This window comes from Macaca thibetana, chromosome 19, assembly GCF_024542745.1.
Source record: "Macaca thibetana thibetana isolate TM-01 chromosome 19, ASM2454274v1, whole genome shotgun sequence".
In the NCBI taxonomy this organism is placed as follows: domain Eukaryota; kingdom Metazoa; phylum Chordata; class Mammalia; order Primates; family Cercopithecidae; genus Macaca; species Macaca thibetana.
In genome coordinates this window covers 52636885-52651654 of record NC_065596.1, presented here as the reverse complement: position 1 = coordinate 52651654, position 14770 = coordinate 52636885, and the positions used below count along the sequence as shown (strand labels likewise).

The 14770-nt window shown below is 49.3% G+C and overlaps 2 protein-coding genes across 34 annotated transcripts in view; both read right to left on the bottom strand.

The window, feature by feature from the left end:
• C19H19orf12 (chromosome 19 C19orf12 homolog) overlaps positions 1-7180 on the bottom strand; it is a 28554-nt gene extending 21374 nt beyond the window's left edge. For 2 of the 4 annotated variants that reach the window (XM_050772629.1, XM_050772630.1), the window contains exons 1-2: positions 3998-4112; positions 6-175 (exon numbers count right to left, since the gene is read on the bottom strand). In XM_050772629.1, the coding sequence (XP_050628586.1) occupies positions 6-165 (160 nt within the window). In that variant the 5' untranslated portion in view covers positions 166-175; positions 3998-4112. Of the gene's footprint in view, positions 1-5; positions 176-3997; positions 4113-7069 lie in introns of those variants that run through there. The other 2 variants (XM_050772627.1, XM_050772626.1) reach the window with 2 other exon arrangements.
• The window catches only part of LOC126943623 (cytochrome b-c1 complex subunit Rieske, mitochondrial), a 1156760-nt gene that overhangs the window by 491980 nt on the left and 650010 nt on the right, over positions 1-14770 (bottom strand). The window contains exon 1 of one of the 30 annotated variants that reach the window (XM_050772586.1): positions 14765-14768. The exons of 22 other annotated variants lie outside the window; for them this stretch is intronic. The gene's annotated coding sequence lies outside the window, so the exon portion shown is untranslated. 7 more of the 30 variants (XM_050772572.1, XM_050772607.1, XM_050772616.1 and 4 more) reach the window with 7 other exon arrangements.

Here is a 14770-nt window from a genome sequence, read left to right as displayed (position 1 = left end):
CTTACCAACGGCGAGTCCCGGCGGGCCGCCCACCAAACCCCCGACGAAGGCCACGGCCCCTGTGACCAGGGCACCCTTCCCAGAGTGTTTGACAGCCGCCTTCATCTTCCTCTCCCCAGAAAGGGAGCACAGCAGCTTCATGATGTCCTCCACCATGATGGTCATCGTGGCGGGCCTTCAAGGGAGAAGTTCAGAGGGACAATTTTAATGAGCGTAAGAGTATTAATGCCACTCTAGTTCCTAGAGTTGTAAGGAAGGGTCCCCCTTTTCAGGAGAGCACAGCAGCTCCAAGCGCCTGTAAGAGACAGCGTCCAGACGGTGGAAAGTTCCCACAGACAGGGCAGGCGGCAGTTAGTGAATAAGCAAACAGCAGCGGCTGAGTGGGTGAAAGGTCTTCTTTGCCCTCTGATTAACTTCTGACTTAGAACAGATTAAGGAGCAACCCGGCCACATGTTCTGCTGGTTCATCACGAGGGAGGTGGTCTGACCCTTCTGGCATCAGTGGCCTTTGCACTGGCCCGGGGAATGCCCTGCACACAAAGTCCAGCAGAGACCGGGAAATCCTGGCATGAGGCATCTGAGCTGAGGCCAAGCCAGAGCCGGGGAAGGGATGGGACTCTGTAACTACACGGGCACTCACCTCCGGTGGGCCCTGAGCAGAGGATCAGATACCTTCCTTCTAAGACCGAGACAGTCCCTGCAGGCTGGACTCTCAGATGGTGCCAGCAGGATGGGCAGGAAGCGCCTGGCATAAGTCTGGAAGCCTGCAGGCTCCTGACCCAGGATGGCTCTGAACGAACACTGTTACTAACGCACACACTGGGCTGCCTTAAGCAACTGCTCTTAAAAGTCAACACAGTTGTACCCATGGGACACTAAAAGCAGGGACAAGACAAAGCAGGGAGACAAAGCAACTGCAGAATAAAATACATGAAAGCATTCCCAGGCTTTGCGATATGTATGGACAGAAAGATGGACGGGCAAGTGGACCTTTGGCACAATGACCTTTAGCACAATCCTCCAGGGTAGGGAAAACGTGTGCCACGCTGGAGCCAGAGCAGGGAGGGATGGGCTCTAGAGAGCCCAAGGGCTGAGAAAATCAAAGGGGCCACGAGTTGGGGGATCTCCTCAGAGCTCTGGCTGAGCCCAACGCTCCAGCAGTACTTCCCTTTCTCACCGGCACTTCCCATTTCATTCTAGGTGGAAATATTGAAACAGGTGCTACAGCAACTCGACTGAGGAAGTTATGGATAGATTCTATTGTTTATTATCTTTTTTTGTTTTTTTTTTTGAGATGGGGTCTTGCTTTGTTGCCCAGGCTGGAGTGCAGTGGCACAATCACAACTCACTGCAGCCTTGACCTCTTGGGCTCAAGCGATCCTCCCACCTCAGCTTCCTGAGTAGATGGGACTACAGGTGTGCAATCACCACGCCCAGCTAATTTTATTTTTATTCTTAGTAGAGATGCCTACTATGTTGCCCAGGCTGGTCTTGAACTCCTGGGCTTAAGGGATCCTGCCTTAGCCTCTCAAAGTGTTAGGATTACAGGCGTGAGCCACTACATTTGACCTTAATATCTTTGGGTTATATGTTATATGAGGGTTTTTTGTTTGTTTGTTTGTTTGTTTTTTCAGAGACAGTATCTCTTGTTGCCCAAGCCGGTGTGCAGTGGTGCGATCATGGCTCACTGCAGCCTTGAACTCCTGGGCTACAGTGATCCTCCCACCTCAGTGTCCTGAGTAGCAGGGGCTAAAGGCATGCAACACCACGCTCAGTTAATTTTTTGTTTTCATACAGACAGGGTCTCGCAGTGTTGCCCGGCCTGGCCTTGACTTCCTGAGCTCAAGCAATCTTCCTGCCTCAGCCTCCCAGAGTGCTGGGATTACAGGCATGGGCCACCACACCCAGACATGTGTGCTTTTCTGACCCAAGGAAGATCCCGAAGCAGAAGGTCCCTACTGTACAATTGCTCTCCCAATCCTAGGATATAATTTTGAGCCCAGAGAACGAACCCATGAATCCATGAGAAGACCACAAAGTCAGGTTCTCAGAACTTCTCTGCAGTCCCAGGAGAGCATCCTGCGCTCCTGCCCCTGTCCATTTCCCTTCTTTTTCCCCTTTTGGTACACATTAGACCTGTTCTCCACAAGGGCACAGGAATCACGGAAAACCTTGTTAGATGCAGCCAGTATGGGAGGGTAAGATTCTGCATGTCCAACAAGCCCCCAGAGTGCTCCTCTGATCTCACTGTGGGCAGCAAGACCCCAGGAGGGCAAACCCCAGGACTCTGACATTCGTTACTCAGTCTTCCAATTCAGAAACTGCAAACAAGCACCCCTAGATATGCCTTTTTGGCCCCATGAAGTATAAGAGGCAGTGGGAGGGCAGGCCTTGTAAGCCCTGCTCATATAAGGGACTGGAGGAGCACCCAGGCCTGTGGGTCCCTGCTCTGACTACCCTGTGCTCTGGGTCTCCCAAAACCTGGTCTCCTGGTTTCCAGGTCCTGTCTAGCTCCTTTGCTTGCTGACAGGTCGAATGCCTCCTCCTTCTCCCCAGAAGAGAACCCCCTTCCACTATTCCAGTGTCAAGATTTGTTTACGCACAAATGTCTAAACGATAAAATGGCATTATAACAGCGTCCCGACTGAACAGGCAGAAGCCACTCGGAAATGCGGAGACAGAAGGCAGAACCTGATTTATCCAGTCACCATGGTCCTGAAACAGAATGACATAGATAGATAGAGATATTGACAGAGAGTTTTTTTTTTTTTTTTTTTTTTTTGGAGACAGAGCCTGCTCCGTCACCTAGGTCACCTAGGCTGCAGTGTAGTGGCACGATCTTGGCTCACTGCAGCCTCCACCTCCCAGGTTCAAGCGATTCTCCTGTCTCAGCCTCCCGAATAGCTGGGATTACAGACATGCACCACCACACCTAGCTAATTTTTGTATTTTTAGTAGAGATGGGGTTTCACCATGTTGGCCAGGCTGGTCTAGAACTCCTGACCTCAGGTGATCTGCCTGCCTTGGCCTCTCAAAGTGCTAGGATTACAGGCGTTGAGCCACCACGTCCAGCACAAAATGAGATATATTTCAAGTACATATTAAGGTAACCAAAGAAAATAATTTTACAGTAAAATCTTACAAAAAGCTCAAAATCCTGGTGTAAAACATCTAATCACCTTTGAGCTTAGTTCTGGTTTATATCCAGCTTTTCATCTGTCAATTATATTGGAAAAAGGGAAGGCCCCTTTGGAGGCTGCAAGGAACCTCCCTTTCCCAGGGTGTGAAGACCCTGAGCCCTGCCATGCTTGGTCTGCAAGACCGGCTTCCAGGTCAGTGCCTGGACACCACTCCCACAACAGGTTTTCTGCAGTTTGGGGAGTGGTGTTTTGGGTCTGCACTCTCAAAACAGTTTCTGCACAGCAAGAAAATGCATGTAGAGGTGGAAAGAAGGCAGGCAGGAAACAGATACATAAACACTTTAGCTCTACTGGCTACCCAAAAAAAAAACCTAGCTTCCGACCTGCTCCGAATGACTTTACTTTAAGAGGCTCAAGAGATGTCCTTGCAAAAATGCTACTTCCAACCCTACCTGGCCCAGCCAGGCCGGCATCAATGTGAGAGGAGAGAGAGCAATCAATTAGGCAAATAGTTAGGGCAAGGGTCCTTGGCAGAATTCCCTTCTAACACAAAGCAGCCTAAGAGGTTGTTTCCCTTTCAGAAAACACAGATAAGGAAGGCAAGCTCTAATACAGAAACGGGTCCCCTGTGTGACATACAGACATACGGTGGGCCCCAGTATGCACAGTCCTCTCCCTACTTATAAATACTCAGACACGGCTGGGCACGGTGGCTCATGCCTCTAATCCCAGCATTTTGGGAGGCCAAGGTGGGCGGATCACGAGGTCAACAGACTGAGACCATCCTGGCCAACATGGTGAAATCCCGTCTCTACTAAAAAAAAATACAAAAATTAACCAGGTGTGGTGGTGCTCACCTGTAATCCCAGCTACTCGGGAGGCTGAGGCAGGAGAATCGCTTGAACCCGGAAGGCAGAGGTTGCAGTGAGCCGAGATCACGCCACTGCACTCCAGCCTGGCAGCAGAGCAAGACTCCGTCTCAAAAAAACAAAGAAATACTCAGACACAGAGGCTGCATGGCACGGATAAGAAGAGCTACCCTGGACCAGGCATGTCCTTCTTGGAGTGTTCTACCCCCCGCCCCCCAACCTTTTTTCATACATGCACAGTAGAAAGAAATAAGCAACATGGAGTAGTAGTAACTCAGGCTAAGAAGCCGGCATGTGCACTAGAAAGGGTGGGGTGGAGGACTCAGAAATTCACACCTTATGTAAATGAAGCACCCCTCCCACCAGCTTGTCTATAAAAACCCTTGCATTTCACTGTAAAATGGCAGCCCATCTTTCTGGGACCCCTCTCTGATCCAGAGAGCTTTCTTTATTTCGTTTATTAAACTTCTCCTCTAACCTACCCTCTGGAGTGTCTGCGTCCTTGATTTCCTTGGCCGTGAGACCAAGAACTTCCGTGACATCTCAGACAATGAGGCAGGTTTCACTGAGACACAAGCCCAGGGCTCTGCAGAATGGGAGGGCCAGCAGCTATCACTGCGTGTGTGAGGGCAGGTGGAGGAAGTCACTGCGTTGTAATAGCTCTGCACCATGGGTAGAGACGTTGTGGCTGACTCCATCCAAGGTTTAATTTATTTGCAATCATCATTTCAGAAGTTAGAGCATTAACAGGCTCTTGTTGAGGAAGAAAGGTTAGTAACTCCACCTCCTGAGCCCTTGCTAAAAAGCTCAGCTTCCTGAATTCTCCAGGCTCGCCAGATTGAGAGGGAAGCCCACCCTGCTCCTTCTCCCACCGCAAGACTGTCTTTGTCTGTAAATGACAGGGAAGTGGGTGAGGAGGGAGGATGGGGACAGACCTCAGGGGGTGGGAGTGTGGCTCCCCCCTCTCCACTGTATCACACCTATTTCACACTCAGATTTGCCCACATACCAGGCCCTGATCACAGGAAGCCCATCTGCCAGCCACAGGGAAGGCAAATGACAACTTGAAGCCCCGCTTTCTTGCAGGTGCCCAGGCTGCTCTGAGAGGTACAGAAAGATGGAGACAAGCCCATCCCACCGACAGCAGCCTAGCTTTCTGAGTTTGGACCAGATTGTAAGAGATGAGGGAGAGGAAGACTCTCTCTACTCCAAGTACCCTGTTCTTTAACAAAAAATTAGGTCTGGCTCTTGTCAACATTGACCTCCCACCTCTCCATACCCCAGCGCAAAGGCAGTAGGTGGATCCCACTAGCAAACATTTTTAGATTAGCTCATAGTTGTTTTTTAAAAACAAATTAGTTGCCAATATTTTAAAATCAGGAGATTTTGCGTGCACCTCTGATTCCTGATTTCTCCTGAAAAACCAGAAGACCAGATCACATTGGACCTGCCATTCTGTGTAGCAATGGAGGCCAGGGCTGAGCAGGGGCCGTCCGCTGCCCACCCCCATACAGCAGGGCCCTGCCCTCTCTACCCCAGCCCCTCCTGGCAGCATGCACCTTACCTACCTACTTGATCCATAAACAGGTCACTTCAAAGCTTCTCCAAGTATCCCTATTTCTTTCTTTCTCTTTCTCTCTCTCTTTCCTTTCCTTTCTTTCTTTCCTTTTCTTTTCTTTCCTTCTTTTCCTTTCTCTTTCTCTCTCTTTCGTTCTCTCTCTTTCTTTCCATCTTTCCCTCCCCCCTTCCTTCCTGCATTTTTTTTTCTCCCTAGAAACGCAGTCTCCCTATGTTGCCTAGGCTGGTCGGGAACTGGCCTCAAGCAATTCTTCAGCCTGGGCCTCCTGAGTAGCTGGAACTACAGGTGCTATTTCAAGATGGTGAAACCCCAACTCTACTAAAAAATACAAAAATTGGTCAGGCGCGGTGGCTCACGTCTGTAATCCCAGCACTGTAGAAGGCCGAGGCAGGTGGATCACAAGGTCAGGAGTTTGAGACTAGCCTGGCCAAGATGGTGAAACCCCGTCTCTACTAAAAAAAAAAAAAAAAAATAGCCAGGCATGGTGGTGTCGCCTGTAATCCCAGCTACTCAGGAGGCTCAGAGGCAGGGGAATTGCTTGAACGAGGGAGGTGGAAGTTGCAGTGAGCTGAGATGGCGCCACTGCACTCCAGCCTGGGTAACAGAGCGAGACTCTGTCTCAAAAAAAAAAAAAGAAATTAGCCGGGTGTGGGGGCGGGTGTCTGTAATCCCAGTTACTCGAGAGGCTGAGGCAGGAGAATCGTTTAAACCCGGGAGGTGGAGGTTGCCGTGAACCGAGATCGCGCCATTGCACTCCAGCCTGGACAACAGAGCAAGACTGTCACAAACAGACAAACTCAACAAACTACCTGTCACCCCCAAAACTAATCTCACCTCCTAAATCATTAATGGCCCTTCCTGACCAAATCTAAACTAGCGCCCAGATCTTCTTCCCATATGGCTCAGCCAGCTCTGCTCCCCCACAGGTGTCCTGTCAGGATCCACTTCATATTTATAATACCTAGCACCCCACCCCCAGCCCCGCCCCTGCCCCACCAGCCACCACCTCTCTACCCCACGGCTACCCATCACATTCTGCACCCCACCCCCGCCTTCTCCGCCCCCACCCATCACATCCTCCACCCCACCCCCGCCAAACCCACATCCCCCACTCCACCCACCACCCCACCCAACCTCACCCACTCCCACCACGTCCACCACTCGCACCCCACCCCCACCCACCACACCCACGCCTACGCCACTACTGGGTGACACCAAGCCAGGGCCTGGGACTCTAGTCCCAGCTCTCCTGCTTACTTGTGTCACTTCAGCCTCTCCGTGCCTCAGTTTCTCCATAGGGACAATGACTACAATAACAGTGTCCATCCCGGCACTGGGAGGGCCGGGCTCCCGGCAGGGCGAGGACCCCCCCCGCGACCCCTAGACGCTCCCGGGCCTCCAGGCCTGTTCTTGGGGTGCCCCCTCCCCTCGCGGGGCGCGGCCTGGGAGGCGCCCCGCCCCGGTTCCGGGCGCACCTTTACCTGGGGGAGCCGAGGCCTGCGGGGCGCGCTCGGCGATCAGAGGCGGCTGCGGACCGGGCCTGGTTGGCCCCCGGCTCCCCGCCCGGCTCCCCGGCCCCGGCCCCGGCCCCGGCCTCGGCCTCAGCCCCGCGGAGGGTCGCGCAGGCCTTGGTGGCGGCCCCGGCGCTGGCCCCGCCCTCCCTCCCGCCTTCCGGCTGCGCCGGGCCTTCCGGGAAGCCACGCGCCGGGCCGGCTTCTGGATACGAGTTGCGCACGGCCTTAGCGGGACCCAGGGGTCGCGGCTGGGCACCCCCTCCCCGGTCCCGGCCCACCCCGCCGCTGACACCGGGGCCCTGGCTTGGGTTACGGGTGAAGCACCGAGACGAGGCGCCCGGAGAGGAGTCCCGGGGACTGCAAGGCCTCGCTCCCGCAGGCCCAGCCCTGCCCTTCTCCCTTGCGCACGCACGATCAGATCCGGGCCCCGCGCACCTGCCTCCAGGACCGCGGGGACCTCCCGGAGACCTCCCTCCCTTTGGCCTGGAGGACCCCTTCCTCCCCGCAGTCTGGGCGCGGAAGAGAGCTCAGGGGCATCTGGAGGTCAAGGGTGCTGTGTCAATATGTGGTGAATGTGTGGGCCGAAGCCAGATTTCCGCTGTTCCAGAGCTGCTCTGGAGCCTCTGGGTCTGGGGGTTGCACAAGGAGAAGCAGGCTAGGCGGGACCGTAATTCCAGCTGCCAGTGAGGCTGAGGAGGGAGGATTGCTTGAGCCCAGCAGTCCGAGCGTGGGCAACACAGTGACATCCCATCTCTACAAATAATAATAAAAGTTAGGCCGGGTGGGTGACTCATACCTGTGATCTCAGCATTTTGGGAAGCTGAAGCAGGAGGATTGCTTGAGCCCGGGAGTTCGAGGCTGCAGTGAACCATGATTGCACCCCTGCACTCCAGCCTGGGAGACAGAGTGAGACCGTCTCTTAAAAAAAGAAAAAAGGAAAAGAACTGCCTTTGCTCCTAGGATTCTTGGATGGGGGCCAAAGCTGAGGCTAGGCAGCCTCTTAGGAAGGTGCAAAGGGCATGAGGCTGGGGTTGCAGAACTGCCCAGGAATACTACTGTATTGAGACCTATGGAAAGCTGTCCCCACTCTTGTCATGCAAGGTCTGGTCTTGAAACATCTCAAATCCAAAAGCGGCTTCTGGGGGGCTCTCTATAGAGAATTAATCCTAACAGGAACCCTACAAAGCAGGCATGGTTGTCATTGCTGTATTACAGACGGGAAGCTCTAAACACAGGCTGCTCTGCCCAAGGCCACCCTGGTTAGAAAATTTCAGGGCCCAGACTCCAGCCGGGGTCTCGGTAGCTCAAAGCCTCTGTCTGTGACCAGCACTCTGCCTGCTTTCCAGGGTGCTGTGGGCACCCAGAGGACGGACCCTTTTCCATTCTTAAAAGAATGGAACAAAGGCTGTTAATAGCAAGCTTCCCCAGGCCTTGGCTGGGGTAAAACAACGCCATTTATTCCTGAATCAGAGCTTTTGCTTGAGTTTGGGTGACCTTCAAGAAGGAAAGTGAACTGAGGCCAGGGGAACTCAGCCTGCTGCCTCCCTGGGACCTGAGTGCGGCGCTCCCGTTTCTCTGCAGGCAGCTCCCTCTGGCGGCACATTGCAGAACTGGCCTGCAGACTCCTCCCCCAGAGATAGTGGGGAGAGGGCCCGAGCAGCGAAAGATGCTGGGAGTGAAAGAAGCTTCAAAGTCCAGGCCCTCCAGAGAAGGCACGCATGTAAGAAGTTCATGCAGCCGAGCGCGGTGGCTCACACCTGTAATCACAGCACTTTGGGAGGCCGAGGCGGGCAGATCACCTGAGGCCAGGACTTTGAGACCAGCCTGGGCAACATGGTGAAACCGCATCTGCACTAAACATGGAAAAATGAGCCAGACATGGTGGTGCACGCCTGTAGTCCCAGCTACTCGGGAGGTTGAGGCAGGAGAATCGCTTGGACCCGGGAGATGGAGGTTGCAGTGCGCCGAGATCGCGCCATTGCATGCAAGTCTGCAACCCATCAGCCTCCTGGGCCTCATTCTGATACGAATACAGGCATAACATGACCGCACACTCTGAACCCCAGAGATGGAGCACACGGTGCCTCATGCTCCTAAAGGCAGCTGGGGCCTCCTGCACAGTAAGCAAGGCGTGCAGTGGGGTGACCATGATGGCGCAGAAATGACACTGGCCCAGCACACAGCGATGCTTTAGGCTGCTTACAGTGACCGAGGGAAAGTTCTTCCACGTCTCCGTGCCTCAGTTTCCTCATCTGGGAAATGGCAACAAGAGTAGTGCTTATCCTATAGGATTGTTCTGAACATAAAAGGAGGTAATATGTATGAATCTAGATTATTCTTGTTTACATTACAGAATGTGAAAATGAGCGGCTTCTCCAAAGTCCCAAATATGAACCTCGTGGGCCCAAGGTAGTGGGAAATCCAGTTCTATCCCCACCTTGACAAAACACTGTCTTGCCGATGGGCCCAATGATGCCCTAGGGTGCTAGGTGGTGTTCACACAGCCAGCCAGAGTCAAAACTCAGACGGGGCCCCTGAGGCCAGCATTCTATGCCCTCACTTTCTCCCAAGGCTGAGTACACCAGCTCCTAAAAATTCCATGGCTCCTTCAGGCTAAAGCCACCTACCTAGACCAGGGCTGGATGATCCACCATGTGGGCCACACCCAAAAACCCTGTAGCTTCTTTTGTTGTTTCTTTTGGTTGTTATTCTGAGACAGGAGTCTCCTCTGTTGCCTAGGCTGGAGTATAGTGGTGTAATCTCAGCTCACTGCAACCCCCACCTCCCGGGTTCAAGTGATTCTCATGCCTTAGTCACCCGAATAGCTGGGATACAGGTGTGCACCACCATGCCTAGCTAATTTTTATGTTTTCAGTAGAGACAGGGTTTCACCATGTTGGTAAGGCTGGTCTTGAACTCCTGACCTCAGGTGATCCGCCCACCTTAGCCTCCCAAAGTGTTGGGATTATAGGCGTGAGCTACTGCACCCAGCCCAAACTTCTCTCTTCTAATAGTCACGCCTGTAATCCCAGCACTTTGGGAGGCCGAGACGGGTGGATCACGAGGTCAGGAGATCGAGACCATCCTGGCTAACACGGTGAAACCCCGTCTCTACTAAAAAATACAAAAACTAGCCGGGCGAGGTGGCGGGCGCCTGTAGTCCCAGCTACTCGGGAGGCTGAGGCAGGAGAATGGCGTGAACCCGGGAGGTGGAGCTTGCAGTGAGCTGAGATCCGGCCACCGCACTCCAGCCTGGGTGACAGAGCGAGACTCCATCTCAAAAAAAAAAAAAAAAAAAAAAAAAAAAAAAGTCATATTGGATTAAGAGCCCTCCCTAATAACTTCATTTTAACTTGATTACATCTGCAAAGACCCTATTTCCAAATAAGGTCACGTTCCCAGTGATGGGGTTAGGACTTCAACACATCTTTATACAATTCAAACCTTAATACCAGCTGTCTTAATCTGTTTTCTGCTGCTATAACAGAATGCCACTGACTGAGTAATTTATAAAGAGAATATATTTATTTGGCTCATAGTTCTGGAGGCTGGAAATTCCAAGATCCAGCAGACACATCTGGTGTGGGCCTTCTTGTTACATGATAAGATGGCAGAAGGTATCACATAAAGAGGGAGCATGAGAGAGGGAAGAGGGCTGCCCTTATCCCTTTATCAAGAGCCCACTTCTGTGATCACAGCATTAATCCATGCATGAGGGCAAAGCCCTCATGACTTCACGACTGCTGAAAGGTTCTCCTAGCAATTTGGGAGGCCAAGGCCAGCAGATCACCTGAGGTCAGGACTTTGAGACCAGCCAGGCCAACATGGCAAAACCCCATCTCTATTAAAAATTAAAAAATTAGCTGGCCTTGGAGGCACATGCCTGTAATCCTGCCTACTCAGGAGGCTGAGGCAGGAGAATCTTTTGAACTCTGGAGGCGGAGGTTGCAGTGAACCAAGAAAGCGCCATTGCACCATAGCCTGGGTAACAGAGTGAGATTCCATCTCAAAATATATATAGAGAGAGAGCATATAATATCTTATATGTTATATAATATATAACATGTTATATATAATGTATATATTATATAACATTATATGTTATATATTTTATATAACATGTTGTATTATATATAATATAATTATATATAACATGTTATATATCACATATAATATATAACATGTTATATATAACATTATATAATATAATATATAACATGTTATATATTATATGTGATATATATTATATATTATATGTGATGTATAACATATATGTGATATATGACATATATGTGATATATAACATATATAAAAGTTTGGGCAATATAATATAATATATATAATTCTTATTGTAAGAATTATATATAATTCTTATAGCAGTAGAAAACAGATAAAGACAGCTGGTATTAAGGTTTGAATTGTATAAAGATGTGTTGAAGTCCTAACCCCATCACTGGGAATGTGACCTTATTTGGAAATAGGGTCTTTGCAGATGTAATCAAGTTAAAATGAAGTTATTAGGGAGGGCTTTTAATTAAGGGCTCTCTATATCTTATTACATATCATTATATATGATATATTATTATAAATTATATATAATATATAATTACATATAATATATAATAAAATAAATATATAATATATAACAAATATAATATATAATAAATAAAAAATATATATATATATAACCACAATGGCCATTGACTTTCAATATGAGTTTTAAAGGAAACATGCAAACCCTAGCACGAAGTATTCACCAGATGCCAGCTGTGATTATTATAATCTGAGCATGTGTATAGTACATACATGTCCACCCATGGCACAATAAAAATAACAGCCTTGGGCTGAGCGTGGTGGCTCATGCCTGTAATCCCAGCACTTCAGGAGGCTGAGGCAGGCGGATCACGAGTTCAAGAGATCGAGACCATTCTGGCCAACATGATGAAATCCCGTCTCTTCTAAAAATACAAAAATTAGCTGGGTGTGCTGTCGCACGCCTGTAGTCTCAGCTACTCGGGAAGCTGAGGCAGGAGAATCGCTTGAATCTGGGAGGCGGAGGTTGCAGTAAGCTGAGATGGCACCACTGTACTCCGCACACCAGCCTGGGTGACAGAGCGAGACCTCGTCTCAAAAAATAAAAATAACAGCTCGGGTTAGGCGCGGTGGCTCACGAGTGTAATTCCAGCACTTTGGGAAGTCAAGGTGGTAGAATTACTTCAGACTAGGAGTTCAAGACCAGCCTGGGCAACATAGCAATACCTCATCTTTACAAAACATTAAAATTAGTCGGGCATGGTGGCATGCGTCTGTAGTCCCAGCTACTTGGGAGGCTGAGGTGGAAGGATGGCTTGACCCAGGAGACTGAGGCTGTAGTGAGCTGTGATAGTAATGCTGCACTTTGGCTGGGCGACAGAGTGAGATCCTGTCTCAAAAAAATAATAACAGCCTTGGGCCATGCCTATGTCAAGACTGTTGTGTGCAGGGGAACCATCCTGCCACCTCCCTTCGGTCTTGGGAGAGCTTAATCCTGAAAGGGCTGTGGAAGGACAAGGTGGCTTGGGGACTGGTAATGATCTCCTCCCAGGCTTCATCACTGTTCTTTTAAATAATTAATTCATCTTCTTCCTTGGTGTTTACATCCTTCAAATATTTGTAGATGGTTATCATGTCCCTTTAGTCACCACTTAGCACCACTCTGCATATTTGCTGTCATGTTGAATGTGTGTTATCATCATTGTCATTATTATTATTATTTCCTCCCAGCTCCCTCCCTCAGTCCCTCAGCCACCATCATCACTCAGTGAATTTCTTACAGGTTCCCAACCTTTCAAGTACCAGGTTACCCAAGATGGGACACTAAAAGTCAGTAGTGGTGACAAGCCCTACTTGTCACAGAGGGCTTGCAGGCCCTCTGGTTCCTCACTAATTCTCATCAGTTTCTCCAAAGCCACAGGGGGGGAAAAAAATAGACAAACTAAGTGAAAAAAGCGTGCTTATGCTGCAAACACAGCTTCCAGATAAATCCCCCAGTCCCTGCTCCCAAACAGATAATCCTTAATTTCCTCAAATACAAAAGCAGGATGAGAATCCCTGCTCTCAACAACCTGGGATTATTGTGAGAACTCAAAGAGGAAAAAAAAACCTGAAAGGTGCTTTGTAAACTAAAAAACAGGGAGGGTGGTAGTACCAGCAATGCCTTCCACACAGGATGGGATTTCTACAAAATGTTCCAGAGGTCAACTGTTCTAAAAAGCTAAAAATTCTACGTTAGAATTTACAAATGAACTCGATAGAGCCAAGATTCACCCTAAAATCTGTCTATTGAAAGACTATAAAGAGATGCCCTACTTAAAAATCTACTCATAGATGTTAGTATTCCAAATAAAGTGTGGAACTCAGAGTTGGAGGCTCGTGAGGCCTTGGATAAGTTTACAGATGGCCCTGACGAGACTTTAGAAGGTCACGCTGCTATAAAAGACTTAAAAAAAAAAAATTCCACCTTGTCTTGCATTTCAGATCTCACTGAAGAGTTCTTCTGTGCCTGGAAGACTTATTTTCAGTCTGAGAAGAATGATTTTTCAATGGTTCTGTTGAACATGCAATTCTCACGCAAGTATTTCTATAATTATCCTGTTTCAGTTATAATACAGTTTCTGGAACAATAGGACTTTTATTGTATTGCCATATCTGTTATAATAGATGTTTTATTACAGAAAGTTATGGTAGAGTCACTATTATGATTCTGAAGTTTTTATTTCAAATTGCTCAGAGGATGGAAATTCTTTCTCCCACTAGTTTTACTTTAAGGCAGCTTTGAATTTGGGGTGGGGGTGGTTTGTCTTCTATTGGAGCTTTGGTCTGTTTGAGATTTTGTTCTATAGCAGAATGTTCTCTTTCGCTCCAGTGTACATAAATGAAGCCACCCTTGGTATTTGTTTGTTTGTTAGCCTGTGGTGCACACAAGTTTAAAAATAATGTCACCTAGATTGTCTCTATATATCTGCAAAATTTATTTCATTATTGCTGAAACGATCTCCATAACCCTGGTATTAATATTTTTTGAGACAGAGTCTCACTTTGCCTCCCAGGCTGGAGTGCAGTGGTGCAGTCTCGGCTCACTGCGACCTCTGCCTCCCAGGTTCAAGCAATTCTCTTGCCTCAGCCTCCCTAGTAGCTGGGACTACAGGTGTGTACCACCATGCCTGGCTAACTTTTTATTTTTTATTTTTTTAGACGAAGTCTCACTCTGTCACCCAGGCTGGAATGCAGTGGCGCAGTCTTGGCTCACTGCAACCTCTGCCTCCCAAGTACAAGCCATTTCTGGCTAATTTTTGTATTTTTAGTAGAGACGGGGTTTCGCCATGTTGGCCAGGCTGATCTTGAACTCCTGACCTCAAGCGATTTGCCCTCAAGTGATACACCCGCCTTGGCCTCCCAAAGTGCTGGGATTACAGGCATGAGCCACCGCACCTGGCCGATAAACTATATTTTGAGAAGGTAAATACTAGTGATCATGAAACACTAATACTAGTGATCATGAAAACAGGGGAGCTGAAACTTCTAGGTGCATTCAGGCTAGGTCATATCCTATTTCAGGTGGTAGCTCCACCTCGAAGAGCAGGGGGCTGGAGATTTTCTTGGTTAAATCAGACGCTGCAGAAACCCCGG